This window comes from Hipposideros armiger, unplaced genomic scaffold, assembly GCF_001890085.2.
Source record: "Hipposideros armiger isolate ML-2016 unplaced genomic scaffold, ASM189008v1 scaffold_138, whole genome shotgun sequence".
In the NCBI taxonomy this organism is placed as follows: Eukaryota; Metazoa; Chordata; class Mammalia; order Chiroptera; family Hipposideridae; genus Hipposideros; species Hipposideros armiger.
In genome coordinates, this window is record NW_017731488.1 from 1,619,887 (window position 1) to 1,645,496 (window position 25,610).

A 25,610-nucleotide genomic window follows, 5' to 3' on the forward strand; every position below is an offset into this window, starting at 1 on the left:
CCCGGGGCGGGGGCGGCGGCTCACGGACCCTCAGGTTCCTACGAGGTGGGGAGTAAGGGAACTGGGAAGAGGGAGGAAAGGAACGGGTACCGAGGGCCGCCGGCTCCCTTTGTCTGGACAGCTTAGGGGAGCAAGGCCAGAGGCCGTGCGGGGCCGAGCTGGGCTGTGGTGGGCGGGGCCTGGCCGGCCCTCGCCCCGCCCCGTCGGACGTCGGCACCGAGCTCGCGCCAGGAGAGGAGGAGCTCGGAGTCAGCTCGCCGCCCGGCCCCCGCGGAAAGTTTTTCCTGACGGAGTTTTGGTGGCGGCGGCGGCGGCCAGAGCAGCCATGGACGCGCTCAAGTCCGCCGGGCGGGCGCTGATCCGGAGCCCCAGCCTCGCCAAGCAGAGCTGGGGGAGCGGTGGCCGGCACCGAAGTGAGTGCGCGTCTGCTAGGACCGGGCCGGGCGAGGGTCGGGCCGCGTGGACTGTTGTCCAGCGGGCACCCTGGGGGAGAGGCGGGGCCTGACCTGCGTCCTGCGGTCTGGCGCGGCCCTACCGGGCCCTTAGGGGTTAGAGGTCGCCCGGGGTCAAGTTGTGCTCCCCCTCCCGCTCTGTGCAGCTGGGGAGGAGGGAGGGACAGAAGCTGGGGGAAGAGTCCGGAGCTCGGGGTTCCCATGTGCAGGCGGCAGTGGGAGAGGGGTTGCAGGTCAGGGAGACTTGCGCGACCCTCGACACCTCTCCACCTCGCTGCTCTGGACAGCTAGGGGAGGCAGGAGCTCAGCGTCGGCTCCCGGAGGAGGGGAAGGGAGGTGGGCACCCGGGGCTTGGGAATATGCACCGACCCTTGCCTTGCATCCCTGCGCCCCAGCCGCGACGTTAGCGGCCGGCGGGAGCCCACTTGTCCCCTACCCCTGTCCAATCCACGAGGTCCCCTTTTGATTCCCAGGCGCCCAGAAACTATCCCAGGTATGAGCCCGGGTTCGCAGGTACCTCCGTGAGGCTCATCCTGGGGTCTCAGGAGGTACCACAAACCGGGCCATCTAGACCCCTTCTTCCCCTACTCTAGCCGGGTCCAGGTAGCGAAGCTGGCGTCCTGGCTATTTTTGAAACCTGTTTTCTCTCTCGCACCTTCTCCCTCGGGCTTCCCAGGTCCCTGGGTGCCCAGGCGAATAACAGACTGCCACCACCTCTCCCCAGGGCGTCTGGGAGGCTGGGAGGGGCCTCATCCGGCCCCCCTCCTCTCCTGTTCTCAAGTTACTCTCAGGGAACCAGTTCACCTGGCACCTTCCCCTGAGGCCTGAGAAACCCAGCCCAAGTCCCTGTGAGGACAAACGGGGTGGCTTGCCTGGAGTCACATAGGCCTTCCTGGATAGATCTAGAGCCAAAGCCAGGACTCCTACACACTCCCACCCCACTACCAACCACCTGGTCTCTGGCCACTCCCCCCACCAGGAAATCACTGACAGTACAGTTCACACTCCACCTTCCTTCCCTCTTTGAGATCCAGGGCTCAGCCAGGGGAACTGGAGTGGAGTGCCAGCGTGTCTGGGCCTAGGAGAGCCTGCCCTGCCCCGCCTCTTGAACTCTGCTGTTCCAGCTGTGGCTGCCTCCTAAACCGAGACTGGCACTGCGAACTTGGGCTGATGCCTGCTGGTGGGGATGGTGTCAGAGACCCTTTAGGGCCAGGACAGGGATGCACCATCTCCCACACTTAATGACTCCCAAAATAGCCTCTTTAAATATTTGTGGGATTTGACCAGGACTTCTGAGAAAGATGGACTGTTTCAGTGGGGAAACCCTGCAGTTTTCTCCTGGGATAGGAGAGGGAGGGGGCTCTGGGCAAGGAAAGGAAACTTAGAAGCCCCTCTCAATCTGGGGAACTGGAAATCTTGGGTGATGGAAAAGAGTTTCTCCTGCCTGCTCTGATCTTGGACAAGCTCCTTGTCTTTCCTGATCCTCAGTTTCCTCATCTACAAAATGGGGATAAAAAGTCTAACCTGGCTGGAATGTTGAGAAGGTTATTGATAATCATGTTTCCTTTAGGCACCTAATTAATGGTTTCCTTCTCCCCCACTTCCCTTCCCCCTGCCTGTTATGTGTATGTTCCACATTACTGTTACGGTGGTGGAACAAGTTTCGGGGGTTCAGAGCCTGTCTGCACTTGCAGAAGAAAGGAGAGGAGACCCCCCTCTTCTACAGACCCCCAGCAAGCCCAGAGTGCTGTGCTAGAGCCATCTGGACCCAGAATGAGCTGGGTGGAATCTCCACCTGTCTTGTTATTAAGTCTCAATTCCCCCATATGGAAATTGTAAATAACAGTCATACCTACCTCAGATTTTTTTTGGTTGTGGTTAAATGAAAGTGTGTTTTGTGTGGCATCGAGAAAGAGTTTGATAAATGATAACAACTACTGCTTTTACACAGTGTTTTTGCTTCCATTATTTCATTTGCTCCTGTGAGGTAACAGCAGAGATTCTCATCAGACCATTTTAGAGATAAAAGAATAGAGGCTCAGGGAATAGAGTCACTGACCCTGACACAGAGCTTCCAACACAACTTCCAAGAGGCAGCGCTCCGAATCCCCTGCCCAGAGGTCTGATATGTGCCTCATGGACTCTGGCCATGGACGGAGCTGGGGCAGCCCCTGAGGACAGTGGTGGCCACAAGGTAGAGAGGGAAGCTGTGCGGTGTGTCTGGGGTGGGGTGTGAAGGCAGACTGGCCTGGGGTGGTGCCCTAGCCAGGCCTTGGGCTTAGACCTTAAGAGCTGGGTTGCGTTTTGGGGCCAAACTGAAGGTAGTGGAGTTAAGGGTAGACTTGACACCTGCTATCCGCTGTGACCTGCTCCTCACCCCTCAAGGTCCTCAGCTGGGGTAAGCACGATCCTTGTTTTACTTGTGGAGAAACTGAGGCCCAGAGAAGGGAGGCAGCTTGCTTGAGGTGACACAGCGAAGCCAGGACACCAGGCTTTTTTGCACTGAACCTCATGGCCCCCTGTCTCCCAGTTAGTCCTGACTTCAAAGGAGGACTCTTACCCTCTCCCACTAGTGGCTTTTCCCCGTCTCTTCAAGAACCATAAATATTTTATCTCAGTCCCTGGCCAGGGATTTTCCTTTCTTTCGTCTGCCTAGAAGGGTGACTCACCCTGGCCCCTCAGTACCCTTCTTTCCAAGAGGGGTCCCTCTGACCCTTGGGCTCCTTCATAGGTTGTGCCAGCCTGTCAGAGAACAGCTAAAGAAATACGAGAGAGTAAAGCTAGTTCGTGGTGGTAGGCAGGGGCAGAGGATCTAGTCATACTTATTTATAATATTTACAATAAAAGATATAAATAACCCCCCAAAGCATAATATTTATTGAGCGCTGACTGTGTGTCAGGCACTGATAGAGGTGTTGGGGAGTCTGGTGAACCAGTTGGTCTCTCTTCCCACAGTGCTGACCCCCTGCTGGAAGGAGGCAGGCTGACCAGGTTGCACATGAGTAGTATGGTTATGAGTAGTGGTGATGCTATGAAGAAAGATAAAGCGGGGCGAGGAAATGATGGGGACACATACCTTAGATAGGGTGGTGTCTTCATTTGGGTTCTTCTAGAAGCAGATGCTGAGACAGAGATCTGAGTGCAAGTCATTTATTTGGGAAGAGGTCCCAGGAAATATTCTTAGGAGAAGTGAGTAGGGAAGGGAGTCCGAAACGTGGACACTCGGAAGCCACTTACCACTGTGGGCGACTGGAGCACCATCCTGTGCGGAGCTCGGGGAGGCCGTGTAGAATGTGCTCTGCAGTTACTCCGTTTGAGGGGCTGCTCCGTCAGTGGTGGGTGCAGGGCTGCTGGGGATGGGAGCTCTAATGTCCCAGTCTGCGTGGTGTCTGGCAGCCAGAGCTGCAGGCATGTCAGGTGACATGTTTGGAAATGGTACCCACCAAGGGGATAAAGGTAGGGCGCTAATAATGTCAGTGTAGGGAGTCAGGGATGGCCTGTTGGAGCAAATGACCCGGAACACACGTGTGAAAACAAGGAGGGAGGAATCTGGGAACAGCAGGTGCAGGGACCCTGAAATGGAGGCTGGGACTCGGCTTCTCACAGACCTGGCAGCGGAGGGGTGTGTGGCTTGAAGGATCAGGTCACCCACTGCCCACTGAAGGTGAGCCAGGCACTCCTTTGAGGCAGCTCTGCAGGGCAGGATGCCCGCCTCTCCTGGGGGGATGCTAAACCTGACCCCTGCCTTGCATAAGAAGGGCATGGTGGGCGCAGGAGTGGGCAAAAAACATGGACTGTAGGATTCAGGGACCAGCACTGTCGATTATGAGCCATAGCTAGACTCCTGAGCTTCTTGACCTGTGAAATGGGAATCCTAACATCTCCTTGACTCTTCTCACAAACTACTGCAAATGGCTGTGTGCACTTAAAGCTCTTTGCATTGGACCCTTGGGAATGACAATAGCTCACATTTAAGTGGCGCTTGGTATGTACTAGGCGTGGTTCTAAGCCCACCTCGCGTGAACTCATTTCATCCTCACAACACCCTGTGAGGTGGATACTGTGATTGTCCCCATCAAGCGAGGAAACTGAGGACCAGGGAGGTGGAGGGACTGTGAACCCCACAGCCCGTCTCCAGACCCCACTGTTTTAACCTTGGCAGCATGTTTTTCTCTTATAGTGTAGGTAGGCACTTAGGAAATGGTAACTGCTGCTATTACCATTTTTGAATTTTCTTTTGAAAACTTGCCTAGCACTTTTCACATCCTGAACCTTTTTCTGATGATGCTTCTGAGGAACTGAACCTGCTTGTCAGATCAGGAGAGTGTGGCCTAGAGAAGCAGCCACACTCTGGGTCACAGCAAGAGCTCAAGTTTCCTTTTGAGATGTCACTCTGTGGCTTCTGAGGCCATCTCTCCACCAGGGTGGAGGGGACTGGAGGCCAGGGTCCAAGTCCGAGGTTTCCCCCGTCCCGTAGGTTTGGCTGCAGCTCTGATGTTCTAGATACGTGGGTCCGCAGAAGGGACGCAGGGGCACCCTGCCTAGCTCTGACTCCTGGGCTGGGGGGCCTTAATGAGGATAGAGCACATGTTTGCAGCCATGAGTTAGACTGGGCATATGGACTGTCCCCAGCTAACTCTGACAGCAGGTCATCTGTAAAATTGCAAAGTTAAAATAGCGTAGTCATTAACCTACCACAAGGCCAGAAATAACCCAGACCGGAACAAGGCTGTGAACTCAGGCCTGTATTTGTCTGAGGACCTCTGGGAGCTCTTCCTGAAGGCTGGGCTCGTCCTGGGGAGGCGCCTGTGGCCTCCAGCCTATGCGAGGTAGCTGCATGGGGAGCAGGGCGGGCGTGGTTGTGAATCCAACCTCTGAGTGTAGCAACCGCTCCTAGGTGCTGGTTTTTGGGGGAGGGCATGGGGCATGAAAGACTACACCTCACTGAAGAGCGGAGTCGTGCCCAGAAGTATAGGGGCAGAGGCAGGCTACCCTAGAGGGGAAGGAGGATCTTTGCTGGTCCTGGGAGGGCAGGGGGGTGGGGGATGGGCAAGGGAGAAGCTGGACAAGGCAGGACAGCAACCCTGGGCAGGAGTGTACCTTCTCCATCCCGGTTTCGAGGGAGGCAGACATGAATAGAAGTCCTTCAAGAGGAAGACATGGGAGGCCGCTGCTTGGCAGTGGATGATGTGGCTGTGGGAGGAAGACGAGGAAATCCACACAGGAGAGAAGTTCTAGCAGCCCACTGACAGGAGCCATAACCATGGTGGGCCTTCTGCTGAGCACGTTACATTTTATTATCTCATCAAAGGGTCCCAACAGCTCTGTGAGCCCGGGGACTATTGTTTCCCTCACCTTAATGAGAAAACTGAGGCTCAGGGAAAGTAGTTAACTTGCTCAGGACCACTCAGTGTCCAATCTGGGATTCTAGGATGAAGGCCCTTGCTCTTCACCACTAGGCTGTACTGTCTCAAAGAAGGCTTCCTGGAGGAGGCTGGATGCAATGGGTTTCGATCGAGCGAGGGGAAGGGTATTTCTGCTAGAGGGAACTACTTGAGCGAAGGCACAGAAGTGGGAAAGGAAATGTTACTTCATGAGGCAGAAGCTCTGCATGGTTGGAGCTTCTTGTTTGTGGGTGTGCACGAGCATGTGTGCGTGTGTGCGTGCAGGGATATTGTGGGAGAGTGGACTGGGGAACCTGTAACTCCCCAACAGTCACTGTGGGAATTGCTGGGGCGGGGGTCCTCTGACTTGTGTGACCTCGCACCATCTCTGAGCCTCAGTTTCATCATCTGTCAAGTGAGGGGTTTGGGCATAAGGTCTCCGAGGCTGATGAGTGGCAACCAGTCTACTAGAGCCCTCTTCCAAGGGGTCAAAGAATAGGAGAAGGGTCAGGCCAGAGAAGGAGGAATGCAGAAAATGCTGAGCATTTCAGAGGTCAAGGAGGGCTGGGGAATGTTTTGACAGCAGAGAGGTCGTCTGTGACCTTGGCAAGCTTTGGCCCTTTGGAATGGAGGGAGCGGAGAGGAAGTGGCTTTGGAGAGGGTCCAGGAAAGAGCTGAGCCATGGAAATGAGGTGGGGGGTGGTGTTTGAGATAAACAAGGCCACCCCTCACCGATTGGTATTGTTGCCTGGAGCCTTGTGTTGAGAAACTGTCCCAAACCTATTGTATAAACCAGCCGGAATAGAGTTGCAATTGATTAGCAATGTCTGTCAAGGACACAGGCGACAGGCATTGTAGCATGTACTTTGCCATCCTTGCTTAGATGGATCTCTGGTTGAAAATGGTGGTCTGGGTATTTACTGACAGAGGGGAAGCCTCAGGAATTAGGAATTGTAGGCGGCAATATCTCTGGCTCTAGGAACTTCTCTGGGACCTTCTGTTAAAATTAAGATAGTTTGGGGCCGGCTGAGTGGCTCAGTTGGTTAAGAGTGCAAGCTCTGAGCAACAGGGTTGCTAGTTCGATTCCCACATGGGCCAGTGAGCTGCGCCTGAGCTGAGCTGCCAACAGTTGGCAGGATGGCTCAGCTGGTGAGAACACGTGCTCCTAACAACAAGGCTGCCAGTTCAACTCCCGCATAGGATGGTGGGCTATACCCATCCACAACTAAGATTGAACACAGCACCTTGAGCTGAGCAGCCGCGAGCTGCCTATGGGCGGCCAGATGGCAACTGGACTTGGGAGCTGAACTAGCTGTGCCCTCCACAACTAAGACTGAAGGACAGCAACTAGGCTGTCCCCCTTCCCCAGTTCTCCAACACTGTTCCCCTTCCCCAATTCCCTAATAAAATCTTAAAGAAAAAAAAACTAAGACAGTTTGCCTCATGGGAAGATAGTATGGCCTAATGGATAGGAGCTTGGGCTTTAGAGTCAGATTGACAGCTAATTTGACATATTACTTATCCTTGGAGCCTCAGTTTTCTCATCTGTGAAATGGGAATGAAAAGACTGCCTGCTTGCAAGGTGATGGTAAGAGCTGCTGCTTTGTGATTCTTGTCATCTTTGTTACTTAATAGCTCTGTTTTGCCCTGATGATTAGGGAGGTAGTCTTTAAGAGCAAGGCCCGTATCTGAGTTGCTCCTGGGCCTCCATCACCCAATCCAGGACTAGGACACCTCAGGGACTTTCTGATTCATTTTGGAAGATCAAATGAAATAGGCTCATAGTTGATGGGACAAAGGATAGGGTCACTTTGGAGTCTTCTCAGTGAGAGCTGGGTCTCATGTTGGGGTAGAGGCCCAAGGGTGAGGGCTGGAGGGCAGCAGGCCAGGGTCTAGAGCTAAGGATGGGGTTGGAGGCATTGCAGGCCTGAATGAAGCCTTGGGGTTGTCCAGGTCATTCCTTCATTCAACAAATATTGAGCGCCAGCTGCATACCAGGCTCTGAATGACTGGTCAGCGAGTCTCTGCTTACCTGGGTTTCAATCCAGGGGGACTGGGCACACTTGTAAGTTCTTGTATTCGCTCCCCCTGCCCCACCACCAAACACACATGCATTCTTTTTCAGATGAGGACATAATCACAGAGAAGGACAGTGGCTTGCTCAAGTCAAAGCCAGAGAAACATATGGGTGTACAAGCTCCTTCTGGGTGGTAGAGAAGGAGACAGAGCCACAGTTGCTAGGAGAGGGTAACAGGGACCCTGCCAGGGCCTCAGCTGCCCTGGAACCGTGATGCCCAGTCCTAAACTTTCTTCTTATGATTCTACCATTAGAACCAGAGAGGGTCCCAGGAAGAGGCAGGGAGGGCACAGGACTTCCCCCAGCTCCCCTCCCAAGAAATGGTCTAGGGACACTGGCCCTGGCCGTCTCTGTGGTGGCCCCTGGAAGCTGATTCCTGTTTGGATCCTGCTCTCTCCAATATTGTGTGTAAGGCTGAAGAGCAGTTTCCTCATCTGTAAAGTGGATACAATCCTAATACCTCCTACAATTGCACCATCTGAGAGAGGACGGCGAGGGATGAACAAAGGGTGCGTGGGATGTTAATTCGTCCTGGTGATAGGCTTGCAAGGGTCCCTGGAGACCTTTCTTCTTCTGGCCTCATTGCTTCCCAGCTGAGCAGAGTGATCTGGTGCCTCTGAGGAGGAACCCCGGGGCTGGTGAAAACCACCGATGAGGCTCACACTTCTGCTCCTGCCCCTCTGCCTGCTCAGGGCCCTCTCTCACATGGGTGGGGCGAGGTGGGGGCCTCTTTCCAACTCTCTCTTCTGGTCTGTTTCCCCACCTAGCGAGCCTAGCTTATCCCCGTTCCCCAACCTTCCTGACCTCAGTCGTGGTCAGTTTTCAGAGGACCTTTCCCATGTTCCCTGCCATTGCTTCAGCCCAGGCTTATTAGTCTCAAAGAGGAGAAGGGACTTCCCCGAGACCATGGAGGTGACAGGAAACAGAGCTGGGATTTAAACTCAGATCTGTCTGATTCAGGTGGCCTTCCTATGATGTCATCTGAGCAGTCACCTCCCCCTTTCCTCCGGACCCTACCCCACCTTCACTCTCCTTGGCTGGTCTCTCTTTCCTGGTCCCCCTCCTTGATCTCTATGGCTGTGCAGATGGAGGAAAGCAGAGCAGGCTGGAACCGTGGAAACCACCCAGGTTTTAATTCTGACCCCAGTCCTGTCTTTTTTTTTCTTTTTTTTTAAATTGGAAAACAGTGTGTTCTTCTAGGACCCATCCGCTCCAAGTCAAGTAGTTGTTTCAATCTAGTTGTGGAGGGTGCCACCTCAGTGGCCCATGTGGGGACCGAACCTTCAACCCTGGTGCCATGAGCACTGTGCCCTGTGCCCTAACCACCTGAGCCAACCAGCCGTCCCCAACCCTTTCTTTACTAATTGTATGTGGCCTTTGTTGATGACTTTCCCTTTCTGAGCCTCAGTTTCCTAATCTCTAAAGTGGGGAGGATATCCAGCTCACTGGATTACATTGAAGATTCAGCAAGAAAATGACATGGTTTGTGCTCTGCAAGTGCTAGCAGTGAAGTTGAGTTTGGGCTGTGGACTTGAAAGCATGGGTTTGAATCTTGGCTCTTGTAGTTGCTGGCCCTTTGGACCTGGTTATGTGATTTTTGCCTTCCTGGCCCTCAGTGTCTTGTAAATGGGTATGAAAAGTGGCTACCTCATAGGTTCACATGAGGATTAATGAGAATATTTCAAGCAAAGCTTCTTACCGTTGTGCTTGGTATGTACTGGGAAATGTTAGCCCTTTTAAAAATATTAATATAAAAATAATGGTAGATGGCGGGACCCCAGTGCCCCTTGCTGGGTCTCCCTGGGAAATGGGGGCTGTGAGAGCTGTTGCTGTGGTGGGCCTGCGCAGCAGGTGCTGAGGGCCTGTCCTCTTCCTGCCCAGAGCTGCCTGAGAACTGGACAGACACTCGGGAGACACTGCTCGAGGGGATGCTCTTCAGTCTCAAGTACCTGGGCATGACGCTGGTGGAGCAGCCCAAGGGCGAGGAGCTGTCGGCTGCTGCCGTCAAGAGGATTGTGGCCACGGTGAGCCCCAGTGGGGGAGCCAGGAGCCAGGGCCAGCTCCTTCCCGGGGTGCTGCTCGTCCCCTGCTTACTACTCTCATCTGAGCTGTCCCTGCCCTTGAGTCCCCTTGCATCTGGTAGAGGGAAGCCATTGGGCTTTTGGGGTCAGGGTCAATGTCCTTCTCTCCAGTTGTGGCCGTGAGCTCTCCCGGCCTCCCCTCCTGCAACTCAGGCCCCTTGCCTAAGGGTTGGTGACTTAGTGCCAGGAAGGGTAGGAGGGAGGTGGCCCAACCACTTGCCCTATGGCCTGACGGATAGGGTCGCCCACCAGAGCCCAGATTTCCCCCTCCCCAGTTCTGAGTAAGCATGGGCCCTATAAATCCACCTCCTTTGGTGGCCTCGGACCCCCTCAAGTCAGGCCCTGGCGTGGTCAGTTGGTGAAGCAGAGAGTCCCCGGAGTCATCCTGCTGAGTTATGATAGCCCACTCAGCGCTCAGCGTCTGAGGTCCCTCCTAGCTGTGTGTCCTTCAACAAGTTCCCTTAACCTCTCTGAGTCTATTTCCTCCTGGGGAGAAGCCCTGCTGCCTGTGAGGATGACTCGAGGTCCAGTGCTTGGCAAACAGCACGTGTTCAATGAGCAGCAGTTGTCCCTGTTTTTGTTGGAAGAGAGCGTTGGCTGAATTGTCTTCCCCATTGCATCTGCCTAAGCTGAAGCCTCGCAGGGGCCTGGAGTCTGGGACCTGGAGCAGCTAGGCGTAGCCCACGAGGGTGGGTTCCAAGTGAGGCAGGCAGGCTTCTCTGACCCATGTCTGTCCCAAGGCCAAGGCCAGCGGGAAGAAGCTGCAGAAGGTAACTCTCAAGGTGTCACCACGGGGAATTATCCTGACTGACAGCATCACCAACCAACTCATTGAGAACGTGTCCATTTACAGGTACGCTCAGCGCCGCCCACACTGACTTTGCCACTTGGGGCAGTGGGTCGAGTGCCCTCTCTAAATCCATGCTCTACCCCTTCCTGTCTGAGTGACCTTGGAGCCTCAGTTTCCTCATCTGTAAACGGGGGTGGAATCACCAGCCTTACAGTGTCACTATGAAGTGCTGAGTGCACAGCACCTGGCTCACACGAGGCATTTGGTTCAGTGATGACAGCTGCTGCTGTCAGGATCACCTGTTGCAGCAGGCAGCTGAGGCCTGATCAGGGCTGGGAACTGCCCTCCCCCCCAGGCATGCTGCTGAGTCAGGCTTGGAGCCGGGAGTTGCCGGGTCACTGCCCACTTTTTCCCACTGTGCATGCAGCTGCTCCTCTCTTGACATCTGTCCAGGCATCCAGGGAAGCCTGAGAATTAAATGAGGTGACACCTGAAGGCAGAGTCTGAGGCCAGAGTGTAGTGTGTGTGGGAGGGGGACTGTCTGTGAAGAGGCAGAGCCCAGCCCTTGGAGCCTTAGGCTTCCCCCTCCACCCTACCCCCGCCAACCTCAGTTGTAGGATTTTAGAGCTGGAAGGGACAGCCCAGGTCCATTTTACAAACGAAAAAGCTGAGGCCCAGAGAGGCAGTTTCCTAAGGCCTCACAGTGAGGTAGTGGCTGAGCTGGGAGTGGGACACCCAGGCCGTAGTTCTGTCCAGCAGGTCCCCATCTACTAGGCATCCCTCCACCATCTTGCTTTGTCTCCAAAGTGGTGGCTCAGCGCCTGGAGCACAAACCAGTACTGGGCGGGGGGTAAGGGAGTGGGGGAGTGGCTTTAGAATTTCTGGCTACTATCTTTCACCTTCTTGATTCTACCTGCCTCCTTTAACCAGGTGAGGCATCAAACCCAGCCCTGCCCTCAAGGAACTTCCAGTCTAGGATGGAATGGGGGGGGCGGAAATAGGAGATAGAGTGTGTTTCCCAGGAGGGCAGAGAAGGAGCCGCCTGCCTGGGGAAACCTGGGAAGGCCTCCCAGGGAAGGTGGCCGGTGACTTGGTGTCCCTCTGCCCACCTGAGAGTCTTGAGTGGTGCTAATCCCTATGTCAGTGCCTGTGATTGAAGCTGGGGACACACTGTTGAACTCCTGTCCCCACTCTGGGCTGCCAGGATGACTGGAGCCAGCATGGAGGGTCAGACAAGGCGGGGCAGGGTGAGTGTTGGAAGAGGAGAGAGCTGCCCTGTCTCCCTCCTGGACCCGCTGGGGCTCCTGGTTTGCTCATCTCCACACATCCTAACCCTACTCCCAGCTCCTCCACTCCATCCAAGCTCTGGGAGAATCGGCTAGCAGTCTCAGTCACCCTGGGAGGGACAGGCCTAGAACCCATCTTACCTTTGGTCAGGGCCATGATTGGAGGGCAGGTAGGGGAGGGGGAGGCCAGGTGAAGAGCATCAGTGGGTGGGCAGTGTCCCACTTCCCCTTCCAGCTGATCCGTGCAAACCCTTAAAAGGCAGCATGGTAGTGGTTACAGCCTCTGAAATCTGCAGGTGAGGCCACATCTCAGTTCTGCTACTAGCTTCGTGGTCTGAGACTGTTAGCTTCAGTTTTCTCATCTGAAAAGTGAGGATGATAGACCCCATCTCACAGGGAAGCTCTGAGAATTCAATGAGGTGATATCTGAATGTTGCCTAGTATACAGTTAGGGCTCAGCTCTTACAGCTTTGGGGTGTGGCTCAGTAGAGGAGGTGAAAATGCGTTTCAGTCTTTCCCCCGCTCCTTCCTTCCCAGCCTGGTCCCCTTCATTGATGGCCCAGGAGGCCCAGAGGCCCGGGCTGTCTCTTTGGAGTTTCACGCTGGTGGAGTGGAGAGCAGGCTCTCTGGAACGCAGGGAAGATGCCCTGTGGGCTGTCCTGGATGTTGTCAGACCCCCATGCCAGGGTCTGGTGACATTTCCCACTTGCCTTTCAGGATCTCCTACTGCACAGCGGACAAGATGCACGGCAAAGTGTTCGCATACATCGCCCAGAGCCAGCACAACGAGAATCTCGAGTGCCATGCCTTCCTCTGCACCAAGCGGAAAATGGTCAGTGGGGAGAGACCGGGGCTTGGGGGCCCTGTCTGATGGAGAGGTAAAACCTAGATGACACATCACTTAAAGGATGAAATCCCTGGGAACCCCAAATGGCGCTGAGAGCCAAGGGCACCAAGACACCTGTCAAAGTGGGCTGCCCTGGCTGGCCAGTCTGGCCTGTGGGCAGTGACAAGCCTGTGTCCTCAGTGAGTGCCCTGGGCCCCTTCCTCTCTGTAACATGATTTATTGGATCTGAGATTTTGGGGGTCTCCTGTCAATAATATGGTCTGGAGGTGCAGGGTTTTGTAGGGCTTAGCCCTTGGAGATTGGTGATCAGAGGATCCCAGGGTGAAAGGCATAGGTGAGAGCCCTCAGAGGACCGGCCTGCTGTTGTCAGAGCAGGGAGGGAAGTGACCATTTTTTGGTGTCTTACTATGCGCCTCTTTCAGTGGTAGCTTTAAGGCAGCGGTTCTCAACCTGTGGGTCACGACCCCTTTGGGGGTCGAACGACCCTTTCACAGGGGTCGCCTAAGACCATCGGGAAACAAAAAGATATTTACATTACAATTCATAACAGTAGCAAAATTACAATTATAGTGTAACAACAAAAATAATTTTATGATTGGGGGTCACCACAACATGAGGAACTGTAGTAAGGGGTCGCAGCATCAGGAAGGTTGAGAACTGCTGCTTTAAGGTATCTTCTCATTTGATATAGCAGCGCTGTGAGGTGGGAGCTGTTACTGTCTTCATTGTTTTTATTTTTAATGAGAAAACAGACTCACAGAGGTCACCTGTCCTCCTGAAGATGACACAGCTAGCCAGGCAGAGTGATGGGTGTAAACCCCCGTTTTTTCCCCTCCCTGCATGACGGGGAGGAGCCTGGAGCTCCCCACCCCGTTTCAAGTCCACACCCTGGCCACATTGAGCTGATGTAAGTGGGAACCTCAGTGATCTGTGGGTCTTGAACTTTGCAGCAAGCAGCTGGAGTGACCTTTGGTGTTGCAAGCCCCCTTCGTTTCTGAGGGCCCCAAAGCTTGAGCATTTGCCCTGCAAGGAGGTTCCGGACATTTATTGATTTAGTATTGGCCTCTGTTAACCTCTGTGTATGGAGCCCAGAGCCCCAGTCCCCGTGCCCTATGGTTCTGGGAGCCAAGGAGACAAGATCCTCCCCCCTCCCCCATCAACAAGGACACACCAAGGACATCACAGTCTTTAGTGGCCCCTAGACTTTCTGCTACCCATTAGGCTTACTTCAGACATGAAATGAGTTTCCTGTTGCTGCTGTAAGCACTTACTACAAACTTAGTGGATTAAAACAACTCACATTTATCCTTTTATGGTTCTGGAGATCAGAAGTCTGAAAGGGGGGCTCCAGGGGAGATGCGTTTCCTTTTGCCTTTTTAAGCTCTCGAGACCACTTGTGCTCCCCTGGTTCGCGGCCCCTTCTCCAGCCTCAGAGTCAGCAGTGTAGCACCTCCCAGTCTCCCTGTCTGCTCCCCTTGTCACCTTGCCATTTCTGACTTGGACCCTCCGGCCTCCCTCTCATAAGGCCCTTTGTGATTGGGCCCACTGGGCAATCCAGGATAACCTCCCATCTCAAAATTCTTAACTGAATCATGTCTGCAAAGTCCCTTTTGCCATGTGAGGTGACAGTCACAGGCTCCAGGGCTTAGGTTGTGGACATCGTTTCAGGGGGCCATCATTCCGCCTATCACAGGTCTCGTGGAAGGGGCACTAAAGGAGGAGACAGACCCGGGGGCTGAGCCTGGCTAATGTGCTGTGTGACTGTGGATAAAACCCTGCCCTTCTCTGGGTTGTTTGCCCATCAGCAGAATGAGGAGGTCACCTCAGTGACCTCTAGGATTGTTCTGAAAGGCCCCAGTTTCTTCTGTGCCCCTTTTTTCTTTCCTGCAGACTCAGTGTCGCAGGCCATTCACCCGGGTCCTCATGCCCCTGGTCCCTGAGCTGCGGTGGCTTCTCCCGTGACAGTGGACTCCTGGCTTTGTTTCTTATGAGGCCACACAGACTTAAAAACACAGGCTCATTATGTCCCCATTGTTTGTCTCTTCCTCCCCATTGACCAGAGCAGGCGCTGGGCAGGGCAGCTGGTCATGGCCATTGCTGCAGCGCAGGGATGGGGGCTCCCAAGATGCACAGGTTTCCTCTGGAAAGAGGAAGTTGGGGGGTAAAAGAAAACGGATGCTGGCCCAGCGGCTAGGGAGGCCTGGCCCAAGGCCAGAGGACTTCAAATGGGCCTGATCAAAGTCAACCTGCCCCCCCGGCCAACAGGCCAGTTACTGAGGAAAACAGCTCGGCCACTGCTTGATGCTGACGGCAGAGCCCCGGTCAGGCAGAGGGAAGGGCTCCTGCTGGGCACTCAGGCCCAGGTGCTCACTGTTTGTGGCAGGTTCTCCCTTCTGTGTCAGGAGCTGGCTGGCTAGATCACGACCCTTCCTTCTTCTCTACCTTCTCCCACTTGGACTGTCCCCTTCAGGGAGCCCTGGGGAGGCCCCTCGAAGAGACAGCCCAGTCCAGGGCCATGTAAATAGACCATCTGTTGCAAAGGTGGTGTTCTGATGCCCCCCCAAGGCCTCAGTTGAGCCCAAGCTGGCAGTGTGTTGATGGCCTGGTGGCCTGGCCATGATGGAAATCCTGAGATTCTGAGATTAGTGGACATTTCTGAAGAGGAGGCAGCAGGTGAAATGGGTGTCTCAGGCTTTGCAGCCCACCTCCACAGATGTTTGTGCTGCTGCCCTTCCCCAGTTCAGCACTGTGTTGGGTACTGGAGGCCCAGGGGATAGGCCGTGGAGAAACAAACAAGGCTGTAGGGGAGAAGAGGCCAGGTTCAGGAACCCGAGTACAGGGGTCTTGCTTCTAGCGTGGAGGTTAGTAAGTCTCACCGGAAGTCAGCAAGACTTCCCAGAGAAGATGTTTTGAATTGGGCTTTGAAGGATGAGTAATGGGTAGTAGTTTGCCAGGCTGAGAGAAAGGGCATGGGGGAGGTCAGAGGGAATTACAGTAGCAAGTGTGAAGACACAGAGGTACAAAATTCAGTGGAGTAGTAGCTGAGGACTCAGATGTCACTGCAGCCTGGGTGGGTGGCAAGATAGAATCATCCTGCAAGGGAGCCTTGAATTGGAATGTTGACATAGTCCTCACTCCTTTTGGCCCGGGGCCCACAGTCTCCACATCCCCACCCTTTCTTGCCTGGATGCCTGAATGGGCAAGATGCCTGTGACCCACGGAGTGGGGGGCAAGTGCTTCCTTGCTGGGCTGCCCAATAGTTTGGCTCAGCTCAGGCAGCACAACGATCATGCCTCCCATCCCTGGTGGCCCCTGTTGGGCACAGCCAGGGAGAGCTTCTCACAAAGAAACGTTTGCATCTGCCCAACTGGGAAGCCTCCGCAGCACTTCAGCCTCTGGGCTTGGAGTGAAGGTGGAGATACTGTTGTTGAGGGGAGCCCAGGGTTGTGGTGCAGGTGGACTGATAGTGAGCAAAGTGATACCCCTAATCCTGCCCCAGGCGTGGGTGGGTGTGGGTGGGCAGAGCTGTTCTCCCTCACATGGCCATTGGCATTCCTCAGGTAGTCTTTTTATGCAAGGATTTATGCTCCTGGGGCAGTGGACTGTAAGGGACATATGACTCGACCTGGTCTGAGTACCGGGCTGGAACCCGGGCTCCCAGGGTGCTGGCCCATCTCTGCAGCCCTAAGCTGGACCTGGCCTCTTTGAGGAGCTAACAGCCTGGTTGCTAGGAACAAGACAGGCATACAAAATACCGGGCAAGGTAGAACCTGGTCAGGGTAATAAGATAGACCCACAGGCTAGAGGCAGTCAGAGGAGAGATAGGCATCTGGCCTGCAGAATCAAGGAAGGAAGACACCCCCTCCTCCCTTCCCTCTTCTCTCCTCCCCCCACCCCTCCTCCCCATCCGTGGGCAGGCCCAAGCAGTCTTTCCTTCTGATGCTGCCCCATCCCTGCAGCAGCCCCAGAAAGCAGGGCCCAACCTCTCCTCCCGCCCCACCCCCCTCCCCCCTGCCAAGTCCCTGCCCAGCCTGGGCTTGCAGCCACCTGCACACCTCTGAATCTTGGGTTATATTTGGTTTAACTTGCAGCTCGGGACTTCAGGGCGAAAGGGCAGGAGTGTATGCAAATGAACAAGCAGATTTATGCAAAAACAGTATCAGGCTTGTGCCCCTAGATTTCCTGGAGGCAAAAATAATGGCGTTTCCATCTCCCTGCCACATTGGATGACCAGCCCTTGCTTGGGTATATAGTGATCTGACTCCAGCTGGTAATTAGCCCATATTTTTAGTTCATGGGCAATTCTCAATGGTAACTGGGTCTATTAAACTTGATTCAGACGTGACAGTTTAAATTGTAAACAGCTGTGAAGAGTTTCATACTTAATTACCATATTTAAGTTTTGCCATAAAGCGTCCGTACTTCCATCAAAAATGTAAATGACAGAGACATTCAAATGACATTTTATACTTCGTGAAGTTTAATTGGCATGGATCAGTCAGCTTGTTTGGGGATTTAAAATTTTTAAAAAGAGTTTTAAAAGCAGTTAGCCACAGATTCATTTCTCAATTAAATTGAGTTGTCTGGCAGAGAGGAAGGGAGTGGGGCAGAGGCTGGTTAAGCCTGAACTTGTACACTTGAAAGGGTCTGGCGCTTGCGTCCCCAGGCTCCAGCTTTCAGAAGGAAGCTAGATGTCGCTTCCAGCTATCGCTAGCTGCTCTGGGACTTGCACTCCCAGAAGCTGAGCTGATTAACTTTGAACTGGAATCAGAGGGGAAGAGGTTGAGTTGAATGTGGGACAGGGGCTCGGTCCTGGCTGGAGTGGGAGGCCTCGGAACTCCTGCCTCTTGGGCAAATGCAGTTCAGCCAGCGCGTTGTCCCTCTGCAGGCCTTGGCCTGCTCTGTAATCAGGGTGTTTTACCTTTCAGAAGCATGCAGATAGGGTGACACAGGCATGTGAGCTGGTGACATGATACATATGGTGACATTTGAGTTGAGTTTGAAGGGTAGATTGGAGTTCTTCAGAGGCGAAGGGCCAAGGTTTGGGCCCCTCCATCCAGGTGGGTTATGGCACTGAATGGCTTCGGTCATCTGCCACAGGCACTCACTGGCATCTTGTTCCTGACAGGAAATGTATACGCTTCCTTTCGTTTACTTCCTTTCGGGGATTTAGTTGTAAGCCCTCTGACCCTTTATAGTACTAACCAGTCTGACCTTTGCCCCTGTGCCTGTGGCTCCTTCAGACAGTGGCCTGGCCCTTTCCAACTCTGGCTTTTCTGTTCCCCAATTCCAAGGGCTGATTACTGTATGAAGTCCTTGAGTAATTAGGGAGGGCTTCTCGGAGGAAGTAAGCCTCACAATTACTCGAATTTACGGAAGCCCAAAGGGAAGGGAAAAAAGTGGAGGTGAGCAGCCATTGCCAAGGTGGGGGCTGGGGATGAGCATGGGAACCTTGGCTGGGCTACAGGTGGTGAAGATGGGGCCCCAGCTGCCTGGGGAGGGTGTGGCCTCATTATACCCCAGGCTGCTTTGGTGACTTGGGAGGGGCCAGGACTCTGCCTCCATCCATCAGGCATTCCAGAGCCTTGGAATGGAGCCAGGGTGGGCCTGGCCAGGAGCCCCCAGCCTCCAGCTCAGACTTGCTATGACTTGCCTAACACTGCACCCCTCCCCTGACCCCACCTCCTGTTTTTCAGGCCCAGGCTGTCACACTCACAGTAGCCCAGGCCTTCAAAGTTGCCTTTGAGTTTTGGCAAGTGTCCAAGGAAGGTGAGTCTTGTTCACAGACATTGTGGGTGGGTAGGGGTGTAGAGGGGGCATTGAGGAAGGCTGGCAGCATGGGGTGGGGTGGGCAGGGGACAGTAAAGGCCCTGGAGTCAGGCCTGGATTGACTCCCACCTTTATGACCTACCTGATTTATGACTTTGGACAGGCCCCTTCACCTCTCTCACTGTCCCCATCTGAAGAATTGGGAAGAGCTGTCTCTCTCCCCCAAGGTGCTTTTGAGGATTAAACGAAATCTGCAAAGTTTCTTTCCTCCCTGCTGGAGACCTAACACCTGCCTCCTGAGCTTGGCCATAGCCTACTCCCTGCCCAGCAATTGCTGGGGATAGAGTGCTGGGCTGGGGCTCCAACGCACTGTCCTTGGTCCCACAGAGAAGGAGAAGAGGGAGAAAGCCAGCCAAGAGGGCGGGGACATCCTAGGCGGTGGCCGCGTCGACAGCACCCCTTCATTGAAGAACCGTGAGTCTTGGGCAGGGGACACGGCTGGAAAGCAGCTGCATGACATGGGGTCTGCCCTTCGTGCAGAGGGCCCCATGCCCTCGTGGGCTGGAGCAAATGCTTGGTTTTTTACTTTTGTTTTTTTGTTAAATCAATAATACATGCTTGTTATAGATAAATTAGAAAATGTAGATAAAGGGGGGGGAAATCACTGTTACGGTGCATGTTCCAGATATGTCCCTATGCACATATGTAAATATATGTGTACATCTATCTGTGTACACTTTACATCCCATCGTGTGATCTCTTAAACTTAACACCTGTTGTGAATATAAAAGTTCCAGCCTAAACCATTAGCTGGGGCGAGGTTCTCATCCTGTGGGCAACTGTCCAGCTGCTTTGGGAGGTGCCAAGGCGGAGCTCTGGGTGGTCTGGGTGATTGGCCTGGGAGAGGCCTTGCCCAAGGAGGAAGCAGAACCAGGACAGCCCAGGAGGCTCCGGGACAGGGCTGGGAGACGAGGCTGAGAAACAGGAGGTCCTCTCCCACTGACACATCGGACCGGCCCCTTCCTAGTGGTTGTCACTGGGAACCTGCTGGACTTGGAGGAAATGGCCAAGGCCCCGCTGTCCACAGTCAGCGCCAACACCACGAACGTGGACGAGGCACCGCGGCCCCAGGCCTTGAACAACAGCGGCGTTGTCTGGGTGAGTGTACGTGCGCCTCACCCTGAACCCTGCGTGAGGCCTCGGTGGTTCGGGCCCTGGTCCCCATGACTTACGGGCCTCTGGGAGGGCCGGCCCCGGCCCAGCAGCACCCAGACCCAGGGTTGGGGATGAACAATGTTCCCTTTGAACCCAGGGCCGCATCCCCAACAGGCTTGACTCCCAGCACAGCTGTCTCTCACAATGCCCGGCCTCTTGGCCTGAGCGTCCACAGCTTCACCCACCGTAGGACCAGCCAAAGGCTCACTTGTTCTCTGTGTGGGCAGTTTGCTCCTGACACCCCTGCCCCCTCGGCCCTCTGAATGAGGAGTCTGTGACGCAGGGCAGGCCCCTTGACCTCTGTGTGTCTCAGCTTTTTCATCCCTTCAGTGAGGATGATGACCTCTGCCTGCGGAATCTCCCAGAGGAACCTGATTTTTTTCATTAAAAATTAAGAACTTTTTTGTTCATTTGGAAATAATTTCAGACTTACAAAAAAGGTATAAAAACAGCACAAAGAATTCCTGTTCACCCTGCATCCAGGTTCCCCAAATGTTAGCATCTTATGTAACCACATTGCAATCATCAAAATCATTAACATTGATTCGACACTATTATCTAATCTGTAGACCTAGTCACATTTCTCCATTTGTCCCCACAGTGTCCTTATTCTCGTCCAGGATCCATTGCAGAATCGCACATTACTTTACTTGTCATGTCTCTTTAATTTTAAAAAATCTAGAATGTTGAGGGACCTGAGAAACAGTCAAATCCCACTGCCTGTTGGGGGCCACCCAGTGTCTGCTGAGCAGGCTCTCCGAGCCTCTTTCTGCCGTCTGGAGCCACCCTTGCCACCTGCCCATCCTGCTGGGAAACTGGAGGGGCCTCGCCCATTGTTTTCCCACCTAGGCTGTGGGATTCCTGCCAGCAGTTATCCCTTGAGCTTGGAATTTGGGCTGGGCTTTTGGAAGTGGATGAAAGCAAGAAACACTTCCCTGCCCTCTTCCTCTTGGAACATGAAAGCCATAACCATCGCTCATCATTCCTCACTCATCATTCAGTCCAACCCCCTCATTTTATGGCAGGAAAAGCTGTCTCACAGAGGAGTAGTGACTTGCCTAAGGGGTCACTCGAGTAGTGACAGAGCTGGGAATTGAACCCACCCAGCTCTCTAGGCACCCAGGTGCTCTTTCTCATGTCCCATGTCCCAGGTGTGGGTTCGTGGGCTGAGATGCTAGTAGCAGTAGCCAGGCTCCCTGGGAGGCCTGCCTGTGCTGCTTCTCCAGGCGCCTGCCAGACCCTTCTGCTTGTGTCTGGAGTCCCTGTAGCTTAACCTGGGGCTCTGACAAGCCGCAGCTCTGAGCACGGGCCCCCCGCTGAGGGTTCATATCTCCTGCTTTGTTTTCCCCAAGGAGCTGGATGACGGCCTGGATGAAGCATTTTCAAGGTAACATTAGCTGTGCTCCTGATGCTGGGGAAGGAGGCCTGGCATTTGTGGGCTGGTCTCTGGGGCCCTTTGCTGTGTCTGAGAACATGAACTCTGACCTTCTCCAGAGCAAAAATCTCAACTCGTATACCTCCAGGGATGAGGAGCTCACTACCTGGGGTTGGCCAGGTCTGCTAGAAAGCTCTTGCTGTTAAATCAAGAACTATTCCTAGCAGCTGTTCTACCATGGCCTGAGCTGAACTAAACACACTGCAGCTCAGGTCCTCTTCCTACATCTGCTGTAACCTTCAGAAATTGACTTTTTTGTAGGTTTTGTTCCCTCCAGAGGGTTTGCATTTATGGAAAGAGGCAGGGAGAAGGCAATACTTACTTAAGCCCATGGAGCATTACATACAGGAGGAATGCCAGGCACAACAAAGAGATATTTTGCTCTAGCCTGAGATGGTGGATTTCCCCAGTTTCCGAGGGGCCATCTCTGTAGCCATGGCTACCTTTAGCTTGGGACACATCATCAAGAAGTCTTGAGGAGAGGCCTGGGAAGCTCAGCATTCCGAGTCAGTCAGGCCTTCCTGTCTCCCTTGGGACCCTCAGCAGTCCCCTACAGTGCTGTTCCTCCACCCCAGGCCTTTCCTGCCACAGCCTGGTGGAAAGTGGGGAGCGGCATGAGTGGCCCCTTCATGGAGGCAAAGATGCTCTTTTGACCATCTCCCATGCTTTTCTGGCTGACTGCCACCCCTTGTTTGAAGAAAACCTTCCATTTGCTTTTTCCAGATTACCCAGTATCGTGTGCCCCTTTATTAACAACTGGGAAACTCAGCAAAGCATTAACAGGAAATAATACCATCCCATAATCCCACAGCCCAGACTTTTGTGCTTAAGTCATGCTAATCCTCTACATATACGTTTTTTTGCATTGATCAGCTCATCATGTTTGCATTTGGGGATCCTGATTTTCACTTAGCGCTGGCATAGCAGGATTTCTCCGGGCTGCTAAAAGTGCCTCGAGCACACCTCATTCGTTTACTGCCTCGTTCATTTATGGGCATGGACTGTAATTTACTTAACGTTCCCCTGTTCTCCCCCTAGGTTGTCACCCTTTTTAAGTTCTTTTTTTTTTTTTTTTTTTAGTGAACCATCCTGCCACCTGTTGGCAGCTCAGCTCGGGCCGGGCATTGAACCGCTGTTGCTCAGAGCTCAAACTCTTGAGCGAGCTCTTAACCAACTGAGCCACTCGGCCAGCCCTTTAAGTTCATTTTTGAACAGCACTGTGTTGAGCATAGTTTAGCCAATAGTCTGTCTTTTCATGGTTGTACCATCTCCTTCCCACACATGCCCCTCTCACTGCCCTCACCGACGAGGCCCTTTCCCCTTTTTTGGGCATTTCCTGATGGAGCCATAGGTGCCCCGGCCTCTCTCTGTGGTGGGAATGCCACTGCTTACCTCACCGTTTTCTGAGCCGTAGGCTGTCTGCTCAGAGGCTCCACCTCTCCGGACATCCAGGACTTTTGTTCCTTGGCCCCTGTGTCCTGGCATTTTCCCATCCATGCCCTCTTAACTTCTGACCCTGGTGCTGGCCAGGCTGGACTGGCTCCTTAGGCCCCCGCCAGCCCCTTGCCTGTGCCCTTGGCTCACACAGCTCTGCCTTCCAGGCTCGCCCAATCTCGGACGAACCCTCAGGTCCTGGACACTGGACTGACAGCACAGGACATCCATTACGCCCAGTGCCTCTCGCCTGTCGACTGGGACAAGCCTGATAGCAGCGGTGCCGAGCAGGACGACCTCTTCAGCTTCTGAGGGCCCAGGGCTGGCGGGACACGTGACCAAAGCCACCTGTGGTTGGGGTGGGGCAGCCCGAGGACCCAAAGCCACCCTTTTCCGGTTGCCAGCAGCCTGCAGATCAAAGCAGCAGCCAGTCAAGCAAAGGGAAGGAGAGTTTTTTTTTAACCCTGCTTTTTCTCTAAGAACTGAAAGATGCCTTGAATATTTATTCAGTGACTTCTGGTTCAACTCGGAAGTTGGTTATGTGTCAGGCACAAGCAGCGTGATAGCCAGCTTCCTGCCTTCTCGTGAGCGAGCTCTGCTCTGCTGTGCTTGTTAGGATGGTGACCAAAGCATTTCTTGTCCCTTCTCTCTAAGGACCCAGATTTTTCTGGAGGCGGCCCAGCTCCTCGCTGAAGGTAGTCGGAGCATTCATTTCTGTCATCTTTTAAGCACAGGAGGGCACCGCAGCCTCAGGAGAGGACTGCGTCCTCCAGCTTGCCTTCCACAGGGGTCCCGCCGGGCCCGGGCTTGAGCCCCTGCACCCGGGGGCTCTCAGAGACAGGGGCAGCCCCTGACCAAAGACAAAACATAGCTGGCACTTTAAAGCATACACAGCAGGGGTGGCCCCCGGGGCTCCTCAATGGTGCTGCAATGCAGAGAGCTTGCTTTCTGCCCTTCTTCCATGAGAAGAGGCCCAAAGTCCCCATGGAGGGTCCCATCAGTGCTCAAAGCCAGTCTAACTGGCTGCCCACGGACTCTCAGAATCTGACTGAGACAGTGGGGATCATATCTGCACAACTGGGGTCCCTCCACTGGGGCCCCCACCCCACCCCTCTCCCCCAAGAGTGAGCTTGTGTTCACTCTTCCGTTTGTCTGTGTCTGTGTGTGAGTGTCCCTGAGCCCCGGCTCCCCTCCTTCCAGGGGGAACGTATGAGACCTCACACCTGGATTCAGGTAAGAACATTTTGTTGCGCTTTTACAGATGAGAAAACCGAGGCCACCAGTGTGGACAGGGTAACGTCTAGAGTAGAACCCAGACCTGATGCCAAAGCTGCCTTCTCACCTGTGCCTCACACAGCTCACACCTCCTTTTTCTCTAGCTTTGTTGTCCTCCCAGGAACCTAAAACCCCAGCTATTTTCTGACCAAAGTGTTTCATAACAAACCATCTGGTGCCTTTCCACACAGAACTGGCATGAGCCTCTGTGTCCTGCTAGCTATCTCGTTGCTGTTGATTTCCATGAAAATGGAAGTGTTTGAAGTCTGTTAATTCAGAGGGTGCAACAAAACCAAATTAAGCATCACGCTGTTCTTTCCTGACACTCCGACCTGGGTCGGGACACACCAGCAGCAGTCTGTGTTCAGGGCCTCCCTTCCTTCCCCTAAACCCCACAGGGCTCCCCGCATCCTGAAACCCAGCAAAGCTTCCTGCACCCTCTCCATCCTGCTGTGCCTCCCAGGCCTGGCTTTGCTAATCTTAAGTAAGACACTGATGGTAGTGAAAGCAGGTTACACCAGCCCAGGAAAACATGCACCATTTCTGAGAATCTACTTACCTAACTAAGCATTTGAACCAAAACACAAAGACAGAAATGCCTGGAAGGGGTGAGGTGGGATTTGTAGTCTTTATCAGAATACAGGCATAACTTCCTTTCCCTGCCCAGCCCCTGCACCCCCACTGCCCACCCCAGTCCTTGGTATTGGCCCCTGCATTTTTCATGAGGCAGCGAGGGTTGGGCCTGACACGGCCGCCCTTGGCGCCAGGGTCCAGGAGTCCCAAGAAAGGCCGTGCTATCTTTCTTTGAGTTGGGCTGTGGCCCTCGTCTCGCTCGGTCTCTGGCTGCCAGCGGTCGGTGTGCTCCTGTGTGTCTGCAGATAAGTGTTGTGCTTTTCTTTGTGTGGCTGTAAAAGCATTTCTAATGAGAAAAACAACAAGTAATAAACGTTCTCTTTTTGAAATACAAAGAGCACCTGAATGAAATGGCCTGGTGGCCGTGTGGGAACATGGTGTGCGGCAGCACCTGCCCTTTGGTGGTTGGAGCAGCAGTGACCACAAGCCCAGATGTGGAGAATAATGGTCTCTGGTTCCCTGATTGGATCCCAGCGGGGCCTCCTTTCACCAAGCCAATGGGTGTGATGAGGTCCTCTGGACAGCTCAGTGGGGTAGCACTGAAGAGCTCTCTGAAAACCCAGGCCTGGGCTTCCTACCCAAGGTCTGTGAACCCCGGACTGTGCGGACAATTGTGTATGTGTGTCGCATGTATGTTTTTCTTGCAGTGGGTGTCCATCATTTCCACCACATTCTCAACTAGGTCCCTGAAATGTATTCCTGTGGCCAGACTTTGTGTCCAACACAAGCCAGGCCTGGGGCTCGGTGCTGGGAGTGGCAGTCCAGACAGGGCCCAGATGGATGCAGTATGTGTGGCTTGGGTGTAATTGGGGATTGTAATGGGAGGTGGTGGAAAGTGTGTTTTAGTGATTTGGAGACCCAATATCCAGCTCTGGCTCTGCCACTTGGGGGCTGTGACACTGCATCAGTCACTTCTTTTTATTTATTTATTT

The 25,610-nt window shown here is 53.9% G+C and overlaps 1 protein-coding gene across 3 annotated transcripts; it reads left to right on the plus strand.

Moving 5' to 3' along the window:
* The first annotated feature begins 248 nt into the window (after window positions 1-248).
* On the plus strand, window positions 249-25,013 carry LDLRAP1 (low density lipoprotein receptor adaptor protein 1). Of its 3 annotated transcripts, none has more exons than XM_019650248.1 (9): window positions 249-413; window positions 9,795-9,937; window positions 10,735-10,847; window positions 12,788-12,902; window positions 18,614-18,686; window positions 19,074-19,160; window positions 19,714-19,844; window positions 21,254-21,288; window positions 22,938-25,013. In XM_019650248.1, exons 1-9 carry the CDS (start codon window positions 326-328, stop codon window positions 23,080-23,082), a joined length of 930 nt encoding a protein of 309 aa, XP_019505793.1. In that variant the 5' UTR covers window positions 249-325; the 3' UTR covers window positions 23,083-25,013. The 3 variants fall into 3 exon arrangements, with proteins under 3 accessions (XP_019505793.1, XP_019505794.1, XP_019505795.1); XM_019650249.1 differs by having other exon boundaries at window positions 21,257-21,288; XM_019650250.1 differs by lacking the exon at window positions 21,254-21,288.
* The last annotated feature ends 597 nt before the right edge of the window (window positions 25,014-25,610 follow it).